Source organism: Phlebotomus papatasi, chromosome 1 (genome assembly GCF_024763615.1).
Source record: "Phlebotomus papatasi isolate M1 chromosome 1, Ppap_2.1, whole genome shotgun sequence".
NCBI lineage: Eukaryota > Metazoa > Arthropoda > Insecta > Diptera > Psychodidae > Phlebotomus > Phlebotomus papatasi.
The window spans coordinates 91,148,545-91,174,005 of record NC_077222.1 but is presented as its reverse complement, the minus strand read 5'-3'; the positions used below and the strand labels follow the sequence as shown (position 1 = coordinate 91,174,005).

General features: G+C 33.8%; 1 protein-coding gene across 5 annotated transcripts in view; it reads right to left on the bottom strand.

Moving 5' to 3' along the window:
* Window positions 1-25,461, bottom strand: part of LOC129809717 (dystrophin, isoforms A/C/F/G/H) — a 462,658-nt gene that overhangs the window by 396,742 nt on the left and 40,455 nt on the right. For all 5 annotated transcript variants that reach the window (XM_055859751.1, XM_055859755.1, XM_055859752.1 and 2 more), the window contains exon 7: window positions 2,788-2,993. In XM_055859751.1, coding sequence (XP_055715726.1) covers window positions 2,788-2,993 — 206 coding nt within the window. The remainder of the gene's footprint in view (window positions 1-2,787; window positions 2,994-25,461) is intronic.

The following is a 25,461-nucleotide window of genomic DNA, read 5'->3' as shown; positions in this document are numbered from 1 at the left end:
GTAATTATTCTTACCACTTTCATTAAATTGCGGTTGGTTTTGAAGCCTGTATGCCTTCTGTAACCAGCCGACTTTGAATTTTTGAAGCAAACATCATGGGGTTACTATCAGAGATACCTAGAATGCAGTTATCGACTTTCTGAGTCGAAACCCTGGGTCTACCAGTAGCGTTTTTCAGATGTACTCGTGCCTCATAACTATAATATTTGACCATTTTATGTATAACTTTTCATGAATTTCCATAAAATTTGGCAATTAAGCGACGCCGATTCCTTCCAGCAGTATCTCTGGACAATATCCCACCTTTCAACTTTTTGTAATTTGCCATTATAACCTAAATTATGAATTATCAAAAAATTGATTATTTCTTGTTATTTATCATCACTTTTACACCTATATATTTACCATTGACAGCCTTAAAAATGTACAAATCCACCATTTGCCTATCAAATGACATAAGCTCAAAATGTAACCGGTTTACATAAAGTTGGTTGCACGTTTTCACCATTTTGAATTAGTTTTTTTAATGAGGCAACAAACTTTTGATTTTTCAAAAATGACCAACTTTTGGAAAACAATTATTTTTGATATGAAATAAAATTAATTATTTTTTTTTGAAAACTATAAATAATATCTACGGATTACAAGGAACTCATCTGCAAAAAGAAAAATTTGGAAAAGTATTTTTTTCTATCATTTTTTTCACTTGATTTCTCAAACATCCATTAGGCAACAAACTATTGACACTCACTGTATGACCGAAAAACATTTCGATATCGGATTCTCGAAGGCACAAAATTAAATCATATTGAATGGCCTGTTTCTTAACCGATTTGCCTTAATAGGGATTTTTTTAAAAGTCCTTGAAACTTTCAATCCGGCAGCATTGGTTTCCATCGATTGTGAATTGGTAAAACACCCGTAAATGACTCATCTTTCTCGAATTTACTTTTTATTTGTCTGTAAACTTGTTTGTGCTGTAACATTCTAAGATTCGTTAAGAAATGTTCTATTTCAAAATGGTTTTCTTCTTCTACCGGTAGCACTGAGAAAAAAAGAGGGTGCGATTAACTTGTTTTCCTCGTAACTTTACCATTTTTAGGTGTAAAAATATATCAACATTTTTTAATGTTCATTTTACACCTTTTTAAGTGTTAAATTAACATGAAAAAGGGTAACTTTAACCCATAATACACCTAAAAAGCATAATATTTACACCGAATTCGGATAAATAATGCAGGGTTAAATTAACATTTCCGGAATGTTATTTTACCTTTCTCGAATTTCTCTCAGTGAGTAAACCGGTATACACTCAAAAATCATGCGAAAAGACAATTCCCGGAGAGGTCTTTTCCATGAGTTCTAACACTACGCAAAGCTAGGGTTTTTTGCCATCTGTTTTAGCTTAAATTAACAGAATAAAGACGCCATAATTGACAGGATAAGCTGAATCTATTGTGAAGGTAATATCGCCTGTGTTAACAAGAGGAAAAGGTGTCTCGGATTAAGAAAAAATGGTGTGTAGTACGAGATAAATGGTATTGTACATGGCTAATTTTTTTGAAGCTAAACTCAGATAAGCGAAACAAGTAAGCAATTTCTTCTGTTTACGCCTATAGAACAAAGTATTTAAATCCACAAAAATAACCCCATTTTTCACGCAAATTTATTTTATCTCAAAACCACCAATTTAATGCCAGATCACGTTTTTTCTAAATGACCTATTTTAGTAGGTTTAAATTCTATAATCTGCTCAACTATTTATGTAAAAATCCACATGATTAGACCAAACACAAAATTTATTATTAGTGCACGCACGCATTTTATCGCCTAATACTGGATTTGTTGCTAGAACCTCTATGCCCTTATCATCATTTTTCGCGCTCATACATACACCAAAAAAAAATAGGGGAGACTTTTTGGGGATGGAATGAGGATGGTTTCTGCCACATTCACACCACCCAATAGGCTTCTCTTTGGCAGAAACAACAGAAAAAAAGCCACCGCCGACCAACCTCTAATTCGTTGAAACCTCTATGCTTTAGCAAGAAACCACCCCCCAAAAGCATGTTCAACAACATTCTGTGCACAGTGGCATTTATCAGAGATGTTATAAGGTATTGGGGGAGCGAGGTGGAAAATCAATAAAAACCTACCCACATTTGCTCCCACCCTTCCGCCTAAATACACACATTCACGTGGCATATTTCCACCCTCTTTACCATCTTGTACAAATCTTAGTCCGTTTTTCACGCCAAAAGACATTCATGTGCACAGTCCTTACCCTCTCCCCCATAAAAACACCCCTCAACAAAATCCCATTGTTCATATTAAAAGGCTAGAACAATTTGGCAAAAGTACCCAGCAATTTAGATAAATCATACGTTAATTGCTGATTAAATTTTCATCTGATGATATGTTCAATTTTTAATGGCAATAAATTCCTTAGCCTCTGTCCCGCATCACTTCAATTGCCCAAATTTTGCAGAAACTTTTACCAATATGCAAATACAGAGAGCTTTTCCCGCCAAAAATACCTCACAGAGGTAGCCTAAAGTTTAACACCAAGAAATTCACCACGAAAAGAACTTTCAAGCCAACATTCAGAGAAATGTGTCTCGACTTTGATGTGGTGAAAGTTTTCCGTGTTGTTTCTTTCAAAAAAAAGCCACCCACAGAGCTTATCAGACATTTCCATCGACAAGTTCCTCTACTTGAAACTCATTCCCTCTCCATTCGACAAAAAAAAGTTTTAAAAGAGATGTTAAGGAAAAATTTACGACTCACCTTTTGCTTATCGATGGCCATCAGAATTGCATCAATATCCCCAACAAAGACACTCTGAGTCTTGAGCATGTCTTTCTCAAGGGATAACCAATCGGATATCTGAAGGATCGATTTGTCGAAACTTGCAGTGAGAGAAGCTCCAGCTCCAAGAGCTTTTGCCCTCGCTTTGGCGGTAAACGAGCCAGGGATGTAGGGTTCAGATGAATCTGTTAAGCAATTTAAGAAAAAAATATACTTATTTATTTTTTTTTATAATAAATTCCTTTAGCATTTAGAGAACTGGAATGGTATTATATGCCAATCGCTGTTTTTTTTCCATTTATACAATGAGAAATCCTTTGAATAAAATTTTCTACTGTATGTCTAAAAAAGATTAAATCACTTTCATTTAAATATGAAATAATCAAAGAACTAAAAGACGATTTTCTGTGAGTTCTTTTAGTGTTGCATTCATCTCAGAAGTAAATACAAGTTATCAAGGAGGATGTGAATGAAAGAAAATTGAAGTTCTTTTTGCGTCAAAGGTCATTGAGCATTGTTTATTTAAAATATGAAAAAAATAATAATAAGAATTATCTTTAGCTGCATTATTATTTATGTTCTTTTAAAAAAAATTCTCGTCTTGGTGAAAAAGAAATAGGTACAAAAAATAACACACCTGAAGATAGAAACTAAAAAATACAAACATAATATTATAGAAATAGGTTATTCAATGGCAATGGTACACTGAGAAAAAACAAGAGGGTGAAATTAACTTTTTTTCCTCATAACTGTAACACTTTATAGGTGTAAAAATATATCAACATTTTTTAATGGCAATTTTACACCTTTTTAAGGATAAAACTAACATGAAAAACGGTAATTTTAACCACTAATACACCTGAAAAGTGTAATATTTACACCGATTTTGGATCACTACTTCAGGGTAAAATTAACATTTCCGGAATGTTATTTTAACTTTTTCGGATTTCTCTCACAAGTGTAATTATTATTATTTGAAAGTTGCCAATAATTTTTTTTTAGTTCGATCGAGGAATCAGGAGCATGCATCTCCGTGTTCTTGGCATTAAAATATGGATAATTAATTATTCCAGGGCCCAGGACAACAATATTAAGAGAAAAAAAACACACGCTGAAAATTTCTAGGTTAGCCAAGACAAACACCCAGAAATACACTACTCTAAGTTATCGTAAATGTTTTTTTTTGGCTTAAATCTACTGGGTTTTTCTTATTCAACACAAAGAAAGACTTAAATTAGGAAAAATTAGCTACAAAACAAGTGCGTGAACGAAAAATTGTACACTAAATTTTTTTGGTAACCCAAGACACACAACCAATAATGCAAGAGCCTACAAATGTTTAAACTCTGCGGCTGAAGTCACAAGGTTTTATCTTTCTAGAAGTTTTTTTTTTAATTCTCAAATTCAAAAGCAAAAAATTGAGTTGTACGATAAATAAAATATTTTGGAAAATGTCAGTTAAAATTTTCATAATCAGCCAAGACATGCACCAAAACATACAGCGGTACCGGCCAAAATCCCGAACGCTAAAATCAGGAAAAGCCGAAATTTCAAGATCAGAAAGGATTTTCCAAAACACAAAAAAATCTCTTTGCCTTCAGTAAGTACAGGTGCAATCGTGGAAGTAGCTATGACACTTTTTTATGCAGAATTTCGGGCATCAAGATTTTGGCTTTCGGGATTTTGGCTTTAGGGATATTGGCCAATTAGAGATTTTGGCCAATATCCCATTGTCATTTATGGTTTAGAGGTAGTACCGATGACTCAAGCTGAAGAGCAATTGCTACTGTTTTTTGAAAGAAATGAATGCTCAGATGGATCTATGGCCCAATAATGAGTGAGACAGTAAATGGACAGTTCCGTATACGAACGAACGAACAGCAGGAACTCCTTTATGAGGAGCCAGACATTATGACCACCATCAGAGCACACAAAATCAGCTGACTGGGACACATCCAGAGTATGCCAGCTTAAAGGATGCCTAAGAAACTACTAAACAGTGACCCTGAAGGGACAAAGATGAGAGGACGTCCCAGAAAACCATGGAAGGAAGTAGTAGACAGTGTCCTAAAACAGCTGTGGGTGTCAGGTGCTGGAGGGAGATGGCAGAGGGTCTCCAGGACTGGAGGAGGATAGTACGAGAGGCCCTCTCTTAAAGAACGTTGCAGCCAACTCACTAAATAAGATATTGGGTTTCGGGATTTTGACCGAAAACCCAATGTAAAGGCATTAACGTTACTGTAAGGTAAGTGTGCCAAATTTCGGCATAGTTGCATGCAAGCGCCAAAGTCTCAAATTTGAAATTTAATATTTTTAATACAAATTGAATATTTTTGGACTCTTTTATAAGGAGTGTTGCTTGGAACCTTGTAGACAGTCTATCGTCTTTATTTTCTCTAAAATGATTCATAAAAATTCATACATTCATAAAAATGTAGACATAGCATTGGTGGCCTATTCCGGCCACCTTCATTCTCATAGTTCCTTGTCCTTCCGGAATACTTCCAATGTCTTTTTCAGATTATCTTGTTCGTCGAAGAGACTTTTTTGTTGTTTTTTTTGCACTAATCTCTAGAGCAGAGGTGTGTAAGAACCGTTGAAACCGAATAAACGTCAAAATAAGTTTGTTCTGGTAGCGCTTTGACCATTGACGTACATGTTTCATTTGACATTTATTCGGTTTCAATGATTCTTGCGCACGCCTCTGCTCTAGAGTATGCATTAACTAAAAATTCATGGATATTCAAAGAACAAAAAATGTGGTCGAAATTGCGAACTGGCCGGAATTTCGTACACTTACCCTAAATGATTTAGTTTTTGCCTAAATCGATGAGGTTTTTTCGTCAGATGAAAACGAAAATTGAGTATTATTTAAAAAAAAAAACAGGGCGTTATGAAAACTTGCCATGTAAAATTCCGTAAAATTTTACCTGGAAATGCAAGGTTTTTTATTTGCATAATGCAGTGACTTACGTGGAAAACCGAACAAGAAAATTGAAAAACAGTAATCTGAGACACACACCTACAGGTACTTTTGATATAATCAGCACAAATAATCAATGCTTCTGGGAAAAATACATTGAGAAACTTAAATTTACAAAAGAAAACGCTGTTAATTAAACTTTTAGAATTATTTTACGTATATTTGGCAAAGTAGGGGAAGGCTTTCAGGTTTTGTATACACTTTGACTTCGAACACTGCATATTTTTCCCACATTCCTTTAATGAATCTGACGAATTTTTTCAGGAAATGTGAGACTAGCTAGTAAAATATAGTGCCATAGATAGGTCAGATTCAATAAAGTAATACGTGCGAAGTCTGAAAACCTTCCCCTATGTGTCTTCAGTGCTTTAATCATATTCTGATTGTAATTAAGATAGAAGCATAAATTATAATTCTAAAAATTTCCCCAATTGATGGAATAATATATAATCTATAAAAGTCGATTAATTAAAAAGCAATTTAGACTGTGATTGTGTAAAATTTATCATATAAATTATTGTTGGTATTCACTAACTGTTAATGAAGCGAGGGTTTATTTAGAGTAGGGTAGACATTTAATGCCATCAATGCCGTACATAATTTTATGTCACCTAATAAAATTGTATCTTTCATAGTATTTTGGCAGATTAAAATTACAATATCGAAGTATTTGATCATTCAGTATTGATCTTTTCTTCAAAGATTATCTTGGAACTTCAATTCCAGTGCTATACTTCTTCCTTTGTTCATCCCTGAAGGATGAAATCAAAAATTAAATCATGATTTTTTAATTTATAAAATAGGGCTTTGACATTTCAATTATCAAAAAATTGCTTTTATTGCAAATACAATAAACAATTCACAGCACATTCAATTTTTAAACTCTCTAGCATATATCTCCTTTGCAATTTGCCCCATTCATAAGCATAAAATGAAATTCCTGCAAAGAAAATAGCACCTTAGGGGATGAGGGATAAAAAACACAAAGACCTTGTCATGCTCATTTCTTGGATATTTCATTTTTTTTTTCCTTCCGCCTTCATCCCTCGTAATTCTGATGTGTGTCAAGTCACTATGAGTTCCCTCAAGAGATTTTCACACTCCTCAAGACACAGAAAAAAAAGAACCACCCCAGTGATTCTCAGCCATTACACCTCAACAGAGATTATCGCACTTTTCTTTTCTCTCCTCTAATACATCACCGGTATTAATATCTTGGACACATGATCGAAATATAAGATGCAACCTCACGTCAACTATAAAAGGAGAAAAACTTTTTCCTGGATTTCATGGCACGAAGATGAAATTTATATAATGAAAGGAAATCCAAGGGTATTATAACTCGACGTCTGTCGCACCAACAATGGAAAATTTATATATTTTTACAGCCAAGGGTACAGCATCAGCTCTGCACACACCTAAAGCAGTTGGAAAATTTAATTTTCTCAAGCTCAATAGAGCTTCCCTTCCTGTATTAAGCTTCCGAAAAATTTACTTCATTAAATCACTCATCGTTCACAAAAATTACTTCCCGCTGAGAATTTGAAGCAAGAATTAATTCAACATCTGCATCCACCATCCCAAAAAAATATTCCCAATGTCACTGACCTCCCAAAGGTGCAAATATTTTTGGCCAGTTATTTATTTCAAGGCTCAACCCACTAAACTTGTGCATTCACCCACCCAATGCAAAAAAAAACCTTCTAAAAGTTCCATCAATGCGTCTATTTTTGTTCCATTCACAAAACCCACTCTTTTATGATAAAATTCACACGCACATAGGGCAAATGGAGAATTCATAAAGTCTAAAAAAAAAATCCAAAAAAAAAGGACACTGAAGAAAAACTTTTTGATTGACTAGGAAATGGAAATGCGCGCAGGAATGTTGATGGAAAAAAATAGTCTATTGGAATATTTTTTTGTTTTGTGGGAATGAAATTGAAAAATAACATGTCACACTCATTCACAAAAATATACTCTAGGTTTGCATTTTACCAATGAACACCCAAAATAATAGAACGAACCCGATTGTGCTTCCATCCCGAAATATATTTCAACTCCAGCCACGATTTCTTAAATTGATTTTCTTTTCAGTGTGTTATAATTCTGCCCTTGCGGTTTAAAAGAGAATGGATTAATTCTGATGTTTCTAAATTTAAATTAAAAAACTTTATTGTGAAAACGATTTTTCATTTGCGTACGATAAATTGTCGCAGACGAAGAGTAATTTATTTGAGGTCTGATACATCTCCTTCATAGGGTGCACCGCCCTCTAGCGGGAATATTTAGGGGATAACTGTTATAGCCAGAAGTTTTGAGAAATAAGTACACAATCCAACAAATTGTTCCCAAAACCAAGTGTTTGTTGATAACTTCGCAATCACGGTTTTATCTGTCTGGAACTATATGGCCGGATGGAGTAATGTCAAGCCCCTAAAAAGTTGCCTTTTTGTACATGCGACTATATGAAACCAAGTCATAAACTGATCTTGGACTCAACTGACAGTGCTCTGACACTCCTCCACACAGTACGCATCTTATAATACGAAAAAGAACTTTTCACTTTTAAGATTTTTCGTATTACGGTCCCAGACTGTTACAATCAATTTCGCATACCACTTGACAGGGGTTTCGGTAATGTTATACATGGCCTCTTCTTTTTAATTTCAAAATATACCTCCAAGCGGGCTAGATTCCTGGTAGCGGTTCAAAATCCTGAACACCAAAATCCCGAAAAACCAACATTCTGAAAGCTAAAATCCTTAAAGCCCAAATTTTGAAAGCCAAAATCCCGGATGATCAAACTTTTGAAAGGAATGTAATTGTACGGAGAATAATCGGGATTTTGAAATTCGGAATTTTGGTTAATTCGGGATGTTAGCGTTCGGTATTTTGACTTTCGAGATTTTAACAGGAACCTCCTGATAGGCCCTGATATACTCAGGTACGTGAAAGAAGGTTGGGTAACCTACCCCAGTGGAAAGTCATGAACTTGAGGCTTATAATCAAGAAATGATCAAGAAACACCTCCCGATAAAGTAAGATTGTTACGAAAATTCGCAAGGATCCTTGGATAGGACTGATTTTACCAAAAACGTCAAAATCTCAAAAGTCAAAATCCGGAACGCAAAATTATCGAAAAGCCAATATACCGAGAAAACCAAAATCGTGAAAGCTAAAATCCCGAAGTGTCAAAGTTCTGAAAGGAAGGGAATGTACTATACGGAGGATTATAGGGATTTTGGCTTTGTGAATTTTGACGTTCGGAATTCTCTCCCTTTCGGGATTTTGGCTTTCGATATTATAATCGGAACGCCCCGTTAGGCTCTGATACATTCAGGTAAGTGATAAAAGATTCGGTAACCCACGTCAGTGGGAAGTCATGAACCTTAGGCTAATGAACAAAAGATCTGGTCCCTCTGGTCCTTCAAGAGAGGGTTGGGCAGGGGCTCACAGTCCCTACCCGTAAAAGTAAGATTGTTACAAAAATTCGCAAGGAGCCCCGGATAGGACTGACTTTACGGATAGCTAAAAATAGCTGAAAATTCTGAAGTAATAAAGGGAGCTGACGAAGAAGAGAAGAGAAGGTTAGATCGAGCGGTTCGATCCCTTAAAGGAATGTTCCGACCATCTAAATAAGTTTTGTATATCTCACAATTGTAAATTTTAGCTCCAAATACCAATTAGAACTAACTTCTGATTTAATTCTAAGACACCAACCGTTTTGGAACATTCCCCCAAGACTCCTTTTATAACATGTTAAATTTTTGATCAATATCAATTCTCCGTGCCATATTTACCATAATGATGTTTATGTTAATCAAATTTTTATTGAAGAATTTTTAACGATTTAATCTGGATAATATACTATAATAGTGCACCATTAAAGTGAAAATAAAAATAAATTTCACGTTTATATTGTGATGTTGAGCTTTGCATCATAAAACCTTATCGAACTCCTATAAATGATTTTATGTCATTTTTCTGAAGATGTCAGAATTAATTCCTGGATGTTGGAAAATTAATCTCCAGAAAAATATTGTATGGTTCTTTGTGCAAAACAATAGCTATCAAAATTGAAAATTATTCAGCGGAGACACACTAAACTGTGCCATAAAATCCATGTCAGGTGAGTCATCTTAACTCCACTAAGTTATTATAATTTTTCAATAATAGTTTATTACAACTTCTCATGAATTTTTCAATTTCACAATCTACCATCAGAAAATAACATGAAAGTTCTTCAAAATTGCTATAAACATTCAAAAAACTTTTGCACAAGAAGTTATCGGTGGAGTTCAACAAATTTACTTGTCTAAAGCAGTATTCCCCATAAAGAAAATTAATTATAACGAAAATTTGCCATTGGTTTTTGGTTTTGAAACATCCTGATCAAACCACACTACAATGGAATGAGGAAGACATAAAAACAAGACCCTCAGCAGTACATTGAAAGGAGTACAACAACAAAAATAAAAACAAAAAAACAGCAGAGAAATAGAGTTGTAAAAAGTGAAAATATGGAAATTCACCAAGAATAAAAATTGTGAAAACAAACAGAACATCGCAATAATAGTCCATGGAATGGGAAAAGAACAAATAGAATTTAGAAAAAATATAGATGTTTCATGGTGATGAAAAAAAGAGCACCCAAAATTGGTACAAAATTGAAAATGTTAGGAAAAGTGTGATTTTAGGAAAGCACCATACAATTGCCTTGATGCTATGTATTCCTTTTGGCGGAAAAATTATGAAAGGATAATGGCATTTTACTACACGATTTTTCTCCTCTTTCATTCTCTCACTTCTTCGTTTTTTTTATGCTGAAGTTTTGTCTTCTGTATTTGAACGTTATATTTCCACCACCCCCCCAAAATCCAACCCCTCATTCCTTTCGAGTATTTTAATAACGACCAAATGGCATTTTACTCTGACTTTTTCACACATAACAAACCACGCATAAAAGCTCTTTTCCTGACATTTCAGCCCATTCACCAAATCCCCCCGTTGATGTTTTATTAAATTAAACCATCTTTGTGTAATGTTTTCCTTCCCCCGGAGTGGCAAAGTGCCCCTTTTCGGGAGGTGGTAGTAGCACATATTATGGCATTTAAGGATCCAAGGGTATGGGATTTACATTTCTGGTCAAGAGTAGAAGAATAATTGACACAAATACAACATATTGAAATAATTGAACATGAGCAAAATATTTCCCAACAATGCAAACATTAGATTCCTCCAACAGTGACTCTTGTTTCTCTCTGATAGGGGGATAGGTCATAGGGGTATGTGTGTAGTAATCTAAATGCGGACAGAGATGGTATGTTACATGATTCTTCATCATAATAATTTACACAAATTTTATGGGTAAAGAAATAAACAAAAGATTAAAGATTATAAAAGCTTTACGACAAACAGAAATTTTGTCGCACTCTTGAAAAACTAAATTTGAGAACAGTTTGCAGCGCCACTCGCGGAAGAAAACAACGCCCTCATCCGGAGAAAAAAACTACCAGTATCAGTGATTTTTCAGAAAATTGCTTTATCTCGTAATAAATAGGTTAATTTTCGTGAAAATAAAACCATTCTTAAAGTTCACAAGAGTCTGAGAAATTTAAAGATCGATTTAGAAAAAAACCAATATAAAAACATTTATCCTTCGTAATAATTCTGCAATGAAGCTTATAGTCAGGCCATGTAACTGCGCAAAACTCGGATGCCGCGACTGACTCAACTCCGATAAATCCACTTAAAATATTAATTTATACTTTTATTTCCATAATTAATCACTGCAGTAACATAATATAACTATTCCACTTTAATAAAAACCAAAAATTATATTTTTATCAGATTAATAAGTGGGTGAAACAAACTCGTGTCAGCTGGGTTGTATACTAAAAATTTCATTTTCGAGAAAATTTTGCTGTTGACAGCTCGTCGCTGGAAAGCGCTTAGTGGCTTTTCTGTATCGTAAAATATAATATAATTTTCAATAAAAATTAATAATAAAAGTGAAGCTTAGTTATTGATCTACAAGGTGAGTAAAAGTGTATTAATGATATATTAATAATTCATACAGAAATAAGTGAATTTGTGAATGTTTACATTTCTACCCAAGTCGGATGGATGCTGTGAATATCAATGTTTTGGTTCAGAAATTGCATTGTTCAAGACTCTTTTTCTGTTTCAGATGCCGAAGGGAACAAAAGAAAAGATCCATAAGGACCCATTATCGTAATTTTATTATTTTTTTCAATATTATTGCTAAAATTCTCTTTCTATCATGATTCTAAATGAAACAAAGAATAATTCTATTGATTTTGAATGGGGGAAAAATATTTCATCAGTCCAAAAACAAGCGTTAAAGTTGCACTCTATGAAAAGCATCGGGATTACCTCTCTTTACTATAATTACTTCTTGTTCGAATTTCGAAGTATTCGAGTATCAAAAGATGTCAGTCTTCAGTTTGTTGTGAGTAAAGTAACAAAGCTATAATGGTAACTATTCGTGTTCCCACGTGAATAAATTAGTAAAAAATACTAATACAAAATAAAAGCCAATATAATAACGAAGAGGCAACCGAAAACCCTACATTGGCAATCTAGGGTCGGAGGAACGACTGTTCGACAGGGAACCCCTATTGACACTTTTGTCAAAATGTTGAAAATTATTTAATGTATGTAGTAAAATATAAGTAATATAACGTTTTTTCTGTAATATACATTTTACTATAAACAGAGATGTTCTAATTTTCAAAGTTCAAACATGTTTTTACATAACTGGAATATACAACCTGAGAAAGAGCTTTTCCACAGTTTTGCTCTGGAGGTTGGTCACCAACTCTAAGACGGCGGTGGACGCTAAAAACTACACGGAATCTCAGTGAAATGAAACTGTACTTCGAATCATTATTGATGAATAAATTTATCTATCTATCTATCTATCTATCTATCTATCTATCTATCTATCTATCTATCTATCTATCTATCTATCTATCTATCTATCTATCTATCTATCTATCTATCTATCTATCTATCTATCTATCTATCTATCTATCTATCTATCTATCTATCTATCTATCTATCTATCTATCTATCTATCTAATTTCATATCCCAAATGGTACAGAGTAGGATGTCAATAGGTACTGACACGAGTTCTTAAAGTGCCAATAGATGTTCCTTTCACCCTACATAGTTTTGGAGATATCTCGTGAAATGTGTACGAAAACAGGGAAAAAAATTACACTAAAACCGGTCGCATTTTTCAGAGGTAATGTCACCCCCCTGGCTTTTCGACTTTATTGGATTATAATTATCCTAGAAAACATTGTTTTAGAACTTTTTTCGCATATTAAAGAAAACACCGTTAGAGGGTTAAATGTATTAAAGCTTTTCATATCGTTCTGGCTTTGTTACGGTAATGTTTCTATCTCAATATTCGCAAAAGCTGGCTTAACATAACCTCTAATTTTCCAAGCTATCTTTTCTCCGCCGTTATTTGTTGAATTTAAATAAGTTTTCCTCTTAAGCACAATCAGTTAACACCTGTTGAATTTTACAACAGTAAAATTTTAACAATATAATGTCAGTTACGCTAGAATCTCTGATAAATTCCGGACATAACCTCAAATTATTTAACCTAAAAAAAACCTCTCAAAAAATAATGGTTCTCCTGCTGAACATAATTTTGTCAATGATTTTAATTGTATGTAAACGAATCCGTATAAATACACAGGTAATGTATGAAAATACCTAGGGTATGCAGCAAATTCATTCTTCTTTCACTCAAGCCCCTTTCCCGCATAAAAGATACTTTGTTATACCATCCATATGTTAGAGAACATTCACCCATTTAATAAACATAGAGAGAGAGATATGAGGAAAATTGTATAGGACATGATGGTGAAATCTCAATTGCAATTGTAGGCACTAGCAACTACAGAAGGCAAAATTCAACAATCTCTGAGACGAGTAAGGGAGATATTTTGGGGGTGGTGGATTGCAGTGAAATTTTCCTCTTTGCAAAATCCATGCAATATTCTCTCTCTGTTTCTACCCCCAAAGTACTTATTTGTTATGTTTTCAGCACATGAAATATCATATAAGTGCGGTTAAGAGAGAATTGTTTAAGTTTCTGCCAGTGTAATAGAGCTTAAGAGAAAATTTGTTTGCATTCTGGCCCCTTTAGACATTCCAACAAGCTATATCCGCATATCACACAGCACTAATATGTACTTTAGTGGTAAACATTCAATTTTGCAATTAGGACTTTCATATCCTACACATAAGGACATCATAAAATATTCCAGAAGATACATGCACATATGCAACCACTCAAGAGTTATCCCTTTCAAACTTTCTCTCTCTCTCTTATGCTTAGAAGATGCTACTAAAAGTCAATATATAAGATTATATCAATGTCAAATATTGATAAACACTACCTCAGACACTAATAAAAGTTTAAGTAGTTTTGCAAGGAAATTTTATTCAAGTTTTATGATAGTTTTGGATTTTCAAAAGTCACTTGAGGCAAGTTTAATGAGAGAAGTTTTCTCCCAAAAGTATGCAAATTTCATTTAAAAACTCTAAAATCCAACCTAAATTTGAGAAGCAAAATTTAGTTATTAGATAATTTATTTTCAAGAGAAATATTTTTCAAAATTATAATATTGCCATTTTAAAGAACAACAACCTCAAATACGCTTTGCCGTATTTTGAGAAATAATCCCCCAAATCTATTTTTGTTTTCTGTTATCGTTTAAATAATGTTTAGCTTATAACTGCTGAATAGATTTCCTCTTCGAAATAATTAATACAAAACTAATTTTCAGAGTATACTGTATCTAAGATACCATTAGGGATTTGAGACAGGTTGAAAAACAGGTTACGCTTTTCAACCCCTTTTTTTAATTTTTAAACTATGGTTAAATATTTAAGTTCCTTCAATTAAAAGAAAAACTAAAATAATTTACTTCTCCGGAACCCCGATTCCTCTGCAGAGGAAGTGTTATTTTATTATTCTTTTTAATAAAAAATGGTTTTTAATTAAAACTAGATAAATTCGATGAATTCTCATGTATTGAACTAGAGGAGTACCTTTGAATATGGGGTAGCTTTGGAATTTGGCTTTTAGCTAAAATTCATTAGGGTGAAAGGAACGTCTATTGACACTTTAAGAATTCGTGTCAGCACCTATTGACACCCTACTCTGTACCATTTAGAAAATGAAATTTGAACATCTCTGTTTATAGTAAAATGTCTCAAATTTTATTATGTTATAGCTGGATCTGAAAGCCTCCTATTAAAAAAAAACTAGGCCTCACGACCCCGCTAACCCGAGCTAGAAGGAGTCAACAATTTAATTTCAAAATAGCTATACCTCCGGTTCTAATTGCTAATGGCTCCGGCACACCTTTTAGATCAGGAAATTTTCATAAAGTCGAAATTCGAAACCCTTTCTTTCTCACATGTTTTGCATATGACTATCTCATTCTTTCTCGTACCAAATTTGATTGAGCTAAATTGAATTTGGAGTGATGTTTAAGAGAAGAAGAAGAGTGCGAGAAAATGAGATAGACATATACAAAACATGTGAGAATGAAAGGGATGCGAATTTCGACTTCATGAAATTATCCTGATCTAAAAGGTGTGCCGGAGCCATAAAATTTGAAAAATTTTGGTGATTTGAAAGGCTCTCGTTAAATCCTACAACCCTCCATATATACCCCAACTTCAGCGCATTTAATCGAAAAATAGATTTTCGAAAATTCAATGTTGAATATTTCGAAAGCCAAACGATGCGTTTTCTTTAAATTTTATTATGTTATAGCTAAGGTCGAGACCTTACAACGGTGGGTTTCACTCCTTCCTTGATGTTCCCTGATCTGAGCTTTATTTAAAAATATCTTGAACAGATTGCATTTTCGGTGTAATTTCTGTATATTGTATCTGAAATCGAGACCTTTCTAACGGTGGGTCACTTGCGTCCCCACTCCACCCCAATTAACCCTGACCCTTCCTACATCGAAATTCACTGGACTCTATCTCCAATTTTCATTAACCGATTTTAATAAATTTCTTTTCTTTTGTTAGCCTTCTGTATTTACATTTAAAATTTAAAAAAAAATGACCAGTGATAAGCCTGATAGTCGAAATTCTTTACACGCGACCTCGAGTTGCAACTCAGGGTCCTTGCAACTCAAAATACTTGGAATTTCGATAGTGAATTGAATTTCGGGAGTAAAGAATCACGTCGAGCAAAGTGTTTTTGAGAGCCCAAAATGCATAAAATTGGCTCTACATTTAGCCTACTACTCTATTTGGCCCCTGATTTGTTTTACAGCATTATAATTTTCTTCCACCCTCAAGAATCAATTTTTCAAGATATTCTTACGAATTAATACGATTTTGTAAAAGTGTCGATACATGATTTGTCCATCAGTTCCGATAGCAACTTGAAATCTTGGAACCTCTTATAAGTTCACCTAATGATTTTATTAATATTACCTTCATTTTGTCCTCCTAAACAGAATCCATCACTGCCTCGAATCAATCCTTAAAGCTTAGAAGTAGGCTAGTATCATTCCTTCTAATAAATTTTTCCAGGTAAAAGATTTAAAAAGTTCTAGAGAGCGTATTTCTCTACCGATTTGAATAAGTACGGATTTATTTGAAAGGTCTTGGAATTCCGGACCAGTTAAGAACGAGTAATAAATCAGTAATTGTTAAATTCAGTGAGAGGCAATATAAGGGCGAAAATTTGGGATTCTTCCACAATCCTTAGCGTTCCTTCTAAAGATCTACTCTTTACTCGAATTAACATCTGCAACGCCTCTCTACGACAACCTTTTGAAGAGGTAAGTTCTTCTCTAACACCAGGAACGTTTTAAGGACAATCTGCGCCGCTCCGAGAGACATCTATGATGTCAATTCAAACACCAGCGGAGAGAGAATCATTGAGAAGAAGCTAGTGCTAATAATTAGGGGAGACTCGGGCAAAATTTGTCAAAACGAAAATTTCAATATTCACTATTTTCTAAAATAAAAGAGACTGAGGCTTGAAATTTTTATTATAGATAACCTTCATGAACCTTCTTAAACTTAGAAAGTTTCAAGAGATTCTAGGATGGATTATGCAAAATAAAAAATAATGAAATTTTGAGCCCTATTTTTGGAATATTTGGCTTACAGAAAATATCAATACTGATTAGTTCAATTTAAGCACATTTATCGTTAAGATAGAGAAAAATTATCTTCGACAAAGTTGTAGAGAAATAAATTTTCTATAAAAATAAGTCTATTTGATATTTTTAACGTTTGTGCGAGTAAAACGTCACAAATTATCCGAAGACTCACAAAATTTACCCCAGCAATTTTGAGAATCTCCACAAAATCGACTTTTAGAAAATGATTCGAAAATCACATTTCTTTCGAGATAGAGGAAAATAGTCTTCTGCAATGTTATAGAGCAGTAAATTTCCTATAAGAATATGCTCATTATAAAACGTTTAAGTTTTCCCAGAGCTCGTGAAAGAATTAAATATGAGTTTTGACAAGTTTTGCCCCAGTCTCCCCTAGTATTAATTTTACAAAAAATTGACATAGCATTGTGCAACAGTTAGCAACTAAAAACTTGCCCATAATGTGCTTTTACAGATCATGTATGACATGATGTGCATATATACGATAGATGAACAATCTCAACAGCTTTTCCTGAGAAGCCCTCACAAGACTAACAATTGCACTTAAGCTCATTGTATTGATCTTTGTGAAATCCTTCAAAAGCAGCCCCTTATCTCATTAAACTTCACCAAATTACTTCTCAAGTAACATTTCAATGAGACGAATGAACCAATAAAACACTTTACAACTTGTTTAATACACTGTAAGAGGAATTTTGTAATCTTACTGCCACATTTTGCACTAATTATTATGCTCCTAAAGTAACTTTTGCAAATGAGACTTTGGAGCCAAATTGTTTGTATATCTCACACAAGCAAAAACCCATACCCTTGCCCTCCAAAGACATAAACTCAGACATTACATCATAAATATTTCACTAGAGACATTTTTGGGGGTGAATCTGTATTTGTGACATCAACAAGTTGCTTTTAGCCAAAAAAAATGAATAAAAATAAATTTTCTTTCATCGAACATACTTGACGTTTTGCACAATTGTAAGCATCTTCAGACAAAATCATTTACGACATTTGGATGAAGACTTCTATCAATTTCTTTTTGTTATGACGGATATCTTCTTTATAAAGAATTATCTGGAATTTGAAAAAGAGAAAGCACAAAAAAAATCCCTTTCAACGTCATTTCCTGTCAATTCACCAGTGGATAAGGAGACACCATAAAAAGCTTCTTTCTTTTTTCTTACCATCTCCCAGTCTATAACCTCCAATAATTCTCTTTTACGACGTCAAAACGGGAATCCTTTATTTTCCCCACGAAATTTCCCTTCTTCCGGGCAAAAAATAAAACACTCCACGCGGTGACAAGAAGCATGGTAGGACGAAAAAAATATTTATATAAGTTAACAAGAAAGAGGTGGAGTAAAAAGCTTGTCCAACATTCGGTGAAATTCACATTTGACAATATTGAGATTTCTTTCCTTGTTTTGTTGTTTACGACTATGGAGCTTTTTTTGTGCCATGGACACTCTTCCTCTTCGTCGGGAGAAAGAGCTTCAGCAGAAACATAACAACTCTTCAGTTGCAAATACATCGAAACATCTTTTATGCGAGTTATAAAGTTAGTAAAAGAAATCATTTTGAAAGTCTCCTTGTCTACATTCTTTGAACAAAAAAAAACATCTCATCTTCTTTCTGTCAAGAACAATACAAGAACTCTTGTACGTGTTGTTGAGAACATAGATTTTTGATCTTTAGGTGAAGAAAACCCATGAATTTCCATGAATGCACTTTTCTTTGTTTCACAAGACACTTTGATGAGGCAAAAAAAATCAAAGAGGGATGATGGAAAATGCTGAAAAAAATACCGTATTTGCAGTGCTTCATCTTTTGTCTCTATATATAGTGAAAAGCTCTTCATTCAATGTTTGACCTTTGATTAAACAACTCTTTCCCATCACTCTCTTATATTTATTCAATGCATACTGAATCCATATCTGAGGGAAAAAAAGAGGAGCTCTCTTCGTCGAAAGTCCTCAGTGAGGCGGAAAAGGCTCAGATTTCACACAGAAAAGCTGTGAATGAAAAAGAGTAGAGGGAAAATCCATATACAAGAGGCATTTGGTTGGGGGATGTGAAAGCATTTAGGACAGATTGTCTCTCATAGACGAGATAGACTAACTTACTATAGTTAGCTAATAAATTTAAAAGTGAAGCTAACAATATCATTCAGAAAAACCAAACAAATTACTTAAAAAAGTCAGTGAACACTCTGAACACATTAAATTTAAATTTTATCCATACATCAATAAATATTTATTCTATTAAAAAATTTAAATTTATCTTGTATTTTGATTTAATAGAACCTTGAACAGATATGAATGTTTTAAAGCTTTAACCAATCAGAAAATGCTATAGGATTAAAATATTTTACTGGTTTAAATATTTCAATATTTGTAGATGATGCTTAATCAATTAATTGACCATAATGAATAAACACTTTAAAAAAAATAAAATTTGATATTGAAATTAAAATTTGAAAAGAAAAACAAGAAATTAGGGAAAGTGGGGCAACTTTGAATTTGAGCAGCTTTAAAAATGGGCTTTTTCTCCTATTTTTAGACAGAATTGGACCTTACCGTAATATTATTTAGCTTAACAAACCCATTGCGAAGCTAAGTTGCATTATGAAAAACCTAAAGTCCTTTTAAAAATTGAGAAAAGGTCCATTATCAAAGGTACCGCAATTCAAAAGTGCCCCATCCCTTATTTTAAATATTTTTAAAGCATCAGAATCACTGAAATTGGTAAAAGTGACAGTACTTCTGTGGTATCTTCACAATTAAAGACAATCCCTCATTATTAACATTGAATCAGTAAAATGTTTCGATGTTAATATAATTAGAAATTTTATTTAAAATATCAAGAATTGCGGCTATCGCCGTCTTAACACAAATCATCTCATAAGATATGAAAGATAACAGAAAAACTAATCATGGAATTTCATTATCTACTAAATAGTCTGCAGCATATTTAGCATTTTTTTCTAATAAAACTGGTCATGAAAAATCGAATTTGGTCAGTAATAATAAAGGGAAATCATATTTCTTCAATAGTACAAGGTGTGCCGGGATTATTAATTTACTTTCCAATAAATTGAATTGAATTGAATTGAATTGAATTATGCACATTTTCAGGACGGAAAAACCGCGCGAAATGGACTTATGCATCCGAAAATAATCCAGAAGTACATAATCCTAGTACCTCCTGTAAAAAGCCAAAAAACCGTGACTCTTGGCAAAGGGAAAATGATAACATTATAAACCATCTTAGCATCTTTGAATTCGTTTAAAGAAATTTATAATGCCCAAAATTGAGGCTATTTACACCGCCGCATTACATTGGGATTGAACTGCTCCAAAATCTGATTTCGGATAATTAAGTCCAAGGAACACTGAGATAAATCCGAAAAAGTTAAAATAACATTCCGGAAATGTTAATTATTGATTGAATTATTAATTAATTAATCCTGCATTATTGATCCGAAATCGGTGTAAATATTATGCTTTTTAGATGTATTATGGGTTAAAGTTACCCTTTTTCATGTTAATTTTACCCTTAAAAAGATGTAAAATTAACATTAAAAAATGTTGATATATTTTTACCCCTAAAGAGTGTTAAAGTTATGAGGAAAAAATGTTAATCGCACCCTTTTTTTCTCAGTGCAGTAATCTAAACGATTTCATTGAGGTCATTTAGACTGTCGTATTAAATTCTCATTGAGTTGTCCCAAAAAGCGATTTTGGGACAATTTAATCTCAATCCAATCCAGCGGTGTAAATGGCCTCTTTGATTAAAATTGCAAGATTAATCGGTACAGCGACTAAAGTCCCTGCCGTTATTATGAATCCCTAAAAACTGATTGGGTACACAATATGCCTTCTTGTCCCAATGGTTAGCCCTCTCAGTAGGAGATGAAGGGTGCGCATCTTTAAAACCCCTATTAGTGACCATGCCTTCCAAGCCTTCCAAAGAAATAAACAAAAGTTAATACTTCAAAATAAAAACTAAAGGGCTCTCCTATGCAGAATCATTTCGAGATTTTTTTTATTTTAGAAATCTATCTAAGAATTGAACGAGAAATTTTTGTAAAAGAAATTTTCTGACTTTAAATACAGTAGATTCTCACTCAATCGGCTCTTTTTTAATCGGATGAAAAATTTTGTTGGCAATTTTCACGTTTTATTATGAAGCTAATTCGCTCAAATTTGCTGTAGTGCTTCCTATTTTATCGTAATTCTTTATAATTGAGCGCTTTTTGTGGAATTTACAAAGACTTTGACGCTCAATTCTATCGACAAACCGGGTGACATTTTGCCCCAAATGCCCAATTGAGAGAGAGTTTACTGTATGTTCAAATCACTGAATCTAGTAAGTTCCATTGCACTTAATTCCACGAGACACAAATTTTTATACGGGTAACGTTCTGACACAACGATGACGACAATCCAGCTTAGAAAATCTTTAGGGGCGGACTCTATACCTCAAGGAAACAAACAAAGCCAACCCAATATCCGATGACCGATCGATGCCGACGTCAACTCCTTAGGGCCCAAATAGACTCAGGCTGATCCTCGAGAATATTTTGCTTATAACATTTGGCAGTAAAGGGTCAGGTAAAGGAAATTTATGAAAAGAATTTCTATTCAATGATCCTAAGCCCTCAGTTTATGAAAGTTTGAGATAAATATTTACTGCCAAATCTTACAGGCTAAATATTCTCGAGGATCAGCCTAAGTCTATTTGGAACTCTAGAGGTGCGGAATTGGAGAATAATGACGTACACGGGGTACGGGAATTATGCCCTTTGGGATTATGGACCTGAACACTGTTAAAAATGAAAGGATCAAATTGAATTATATTTGATCTTCTTCAAAAAGATAGATCATATTTGTTACTTTGAAAGAATCACTAGTGTCTCTTGAAATTTTGTATGCACATTTATCACGTTTGATTATGTTTAGGGCAGAATCACATTGACAGTAAAATGCTCACCGTCACCGTATTTCGTTAATTTACGCATTTTCATTGCAATTCTTACGCAAATTTTCAATTACCGTATTACCTTCTCTCATACTCGGTGGCGCTAGGTGAAAATAATATAAGAAAACTGAAGAAATAAAACGAAAATGCGATAAACAGTGAGCAAAACAACTTTACGAAAAACTGAAGCAAAAAAATCCTACAGTTTTTTTTACTCACCGTTTATCGCATTTTCGTTTTATCTATTCAATTTTCTTATACTATTTCCACCCAGTGCCACCCAGTATGAGATAAGGTAATACGGTAATTGAAAATTTGCGTAAGAATTGCAATGAAAATGCGTAAATCAACGAAATACGGTGAGCATTTTACTGTCAATGTTATTCAGCCCTTTAATCGTAAACTAAATTACTCATCATATTTCCCTCATCTGAGCGAACACCAAAGATGACTTTTTAATTGTTTTTAATCGTTTATTCCGGAGTTAAATAAGTGTCAAAACAGGGATACTTTGACAGGATCCTTGGTGATCCTTTCATTTGTAGCCGTGAAAGGATTATGCACACATAATCAAAGCTTATGCAAATTTTCTGGGTTTCGGCCATTTTGCGCGGTTTTCTTAGGTCCTGAAAATGTGCATAATCCCGGGACCCCATGTAACATGCTGGGTAGCGACGAACCCTAATGCCCTAAACACACTTACGACTTAAGCCGAGAGACGACTTAGTAGAAAATGATGGAAATGTGGTTTGACCACAATTTCTAATATAATTACGCTAAGCCGTATCTCGGCTAATCCTCAGGTCTGTCAAGCCCCTAAGTCAAGCCAAGACCAATTGTAGCGCCAGTTAGGTAAGTAATTAGTTATGTGTTGAATATTTTCAAATAGCCAATTCCTAAAAGATGCTAGCTGGATTTAGCTTGAATTTAGTTCATAACCGTTTGACATCTGCCCCATTCTTGCTCACTTTATGTTGCAGTGGCAGCCAAAATAATAGAATTACCTCTGCAAAGACCAGTATTTTTTACCTTTAGCATTTTTGGTTATTCCAATTCGTTTAAATAATTTTGATATAGAAATGTTCAAATAATTACCTTACGTTTAATAAGTGTTGTTTTGGCCGCTAGAGGTCTCTATTTTTTACAAAATAGATCAATAGTGAAATAGGTTTGAAAAACACGATAGGACCACTTTCATTTAAATGAAAGAATGTGGTCTATAAATCGGATAAGTTTATGTAAAGCCATATTTAGAAATCATAAATGACAGTTTTGGTCGAACTGAATTTCACTATTGACGTATTCTGTGTAAAATAGAGACCTCTAGCGGCCAAAACAACCCTTATTCCACGATTCCAATAATTTGGAGATTTCTACTTCAGAATTATATCAACAAATTGGGAAAAAACACAAAAATTAAAAAAATATATGCTTTGCAAACTGATTCTATTATTTTGGCCGCCACTGTACATGGTTACCATTATCAAACATTTAGAACTTATACAATTAATGTACCGTATTTGTTTTCAGGCTTGCATAATTTTTTTTTAAATCAACATTAGCGGAAAGTGCCCATGCTTCGTACGCTCCCAAGCTTCGTTATGACCAAATTTTTCCTATGTTTCTGAATAAATTTTACCCTGCAATATATTTTAAAAACTGGATCTTTTCCCCTAGTTTTTAAAATATGGGTGCGATGAATCACATTTTATTGAGAGGAAAGATTCAGTCATTACGAAGCTTGGGATAGTACGAAGCATGGACCCTTACCCGAAATGTCTATATAAAAAAAATACATATCATGGTAAGAACTACCTTTGACTAGATTTTCTGTCGTTTCCCCGTTGAGATTGGTTATCATAAGCCAGCAGCAGCCGCACCCTTTCGGAACGTTTTAGGTAAATAGAGTTTAATAGGATCAAATTGGATATGTGACAAAATGTGACCTAAATATCCAGAAAGTTTAATTCTTCTTTACCCACCGAGATTATCAATGCAAAAAAAGCACTCGAAATCGCAATTCTGATCCCTATCGCGTACATAAATCCTTTTCCGGAGGAAACTGAAGGCTTTATTTGAAAAATTGCTTAATCATAGTGGTAAATCAAATTTCAATTTTAAATCCATCCCTCCCCATTTCTCCCTAAATCCATTAACACCATCGACATCAAAGGTATTAAATCACACAACATGGGCAAAATTGAGTAAATTCCTAGTCAATAAATCATAAATTAAACTTACACCACTCGTGAATAAACACTTTAAATGTCTTTAAGGAATTTTTTCATTTCACCAACTGCACAAATGTATTACCATACACGTTAATGTTTGAAATGTCACCTCAGGGAAAAATAACGAGAACCACCTTGTGTTAAAATGTCTCACAAATTTTGCCACAAAACAAGTGTTGTTACCACCAAAATGAGAAAACGGATAAATTAGTGTGACGCTCAAAATGAAAATTTTCACGTATTCCAATATAAATACAACACACACTACTCTCTTTCTCTCGACTTTTCCCTCCGAAAGAAATAAAACAAGAAAAATAGAATAATATCGTGGAAATTGCTAAGATTCTTCACTACACAAGCGCGTGGTTGTGTTACAACTAAAACAGAAAGATTTTCCTCAGCACAATGTTCCCTTCATTTCGCTTTCCAAAACCCAATTTTCCTCTCAGGCTCACAATCTCTCGCAATTTCTCTTACCACAAGCTTTCTCTCTCAAAAAATAACTCTCTCTCTTCATGCCTTTCACCCTGAAAATCCGGTGAAAGTGAGAGAAAATTCTACCCAGAGTGGTGAAGAGAGGCAATTTGCAAGAGACAAAATTCTCACCCTTGGAATTTTGTCCCCATAGAAACATATGGGTTTACGAACAACAACAAAAAAAAAAGAAAAACACCCGAGAGAATTTTCCACACAGTTTACCCTCTAAAAGAGAAAAAGCACGTGGAAATTTTCACGCAGTCGCTCAATACTTTGCCCTTCTACATAATTTTCCAGCTGCAAGAAGAAAGTACGACAGAATTCTAAAGCTATAAATTACCTCCATGCTCTCTCTCGTGTGCTGTATATTAGGAAAATACATTTTTCCAGTAAGAAAAACCTATAAGGGAGATACTACCTCTTGATCCTGTTTCACCCCTTTTCCCACAAAAAACACACCATTCTTTTTGGTCTTAACATAAAACCATTAAATTAGTTATTCACTTGCAAACTTGTACATTGTACACCAACCACAACTGGTTAATTTTTTTTTACCAATTGTGTAGCTGACACATTTTGGCACTTGATCAATTTTCATATGATAATTTATTCACATGCATTATTAAAATTCACACCACCCACAAACAAAACCACAAAAAAATCAGCAAAAAAATATCAAATTAAAATTTCTGCTTTAGCATTGCCATTGAACAACAATATTTCAAGAAACTCTGCATTTGAGAGCTAGTGGCGCCATCTAGGAACTTCTAAAAGTCATAAAAA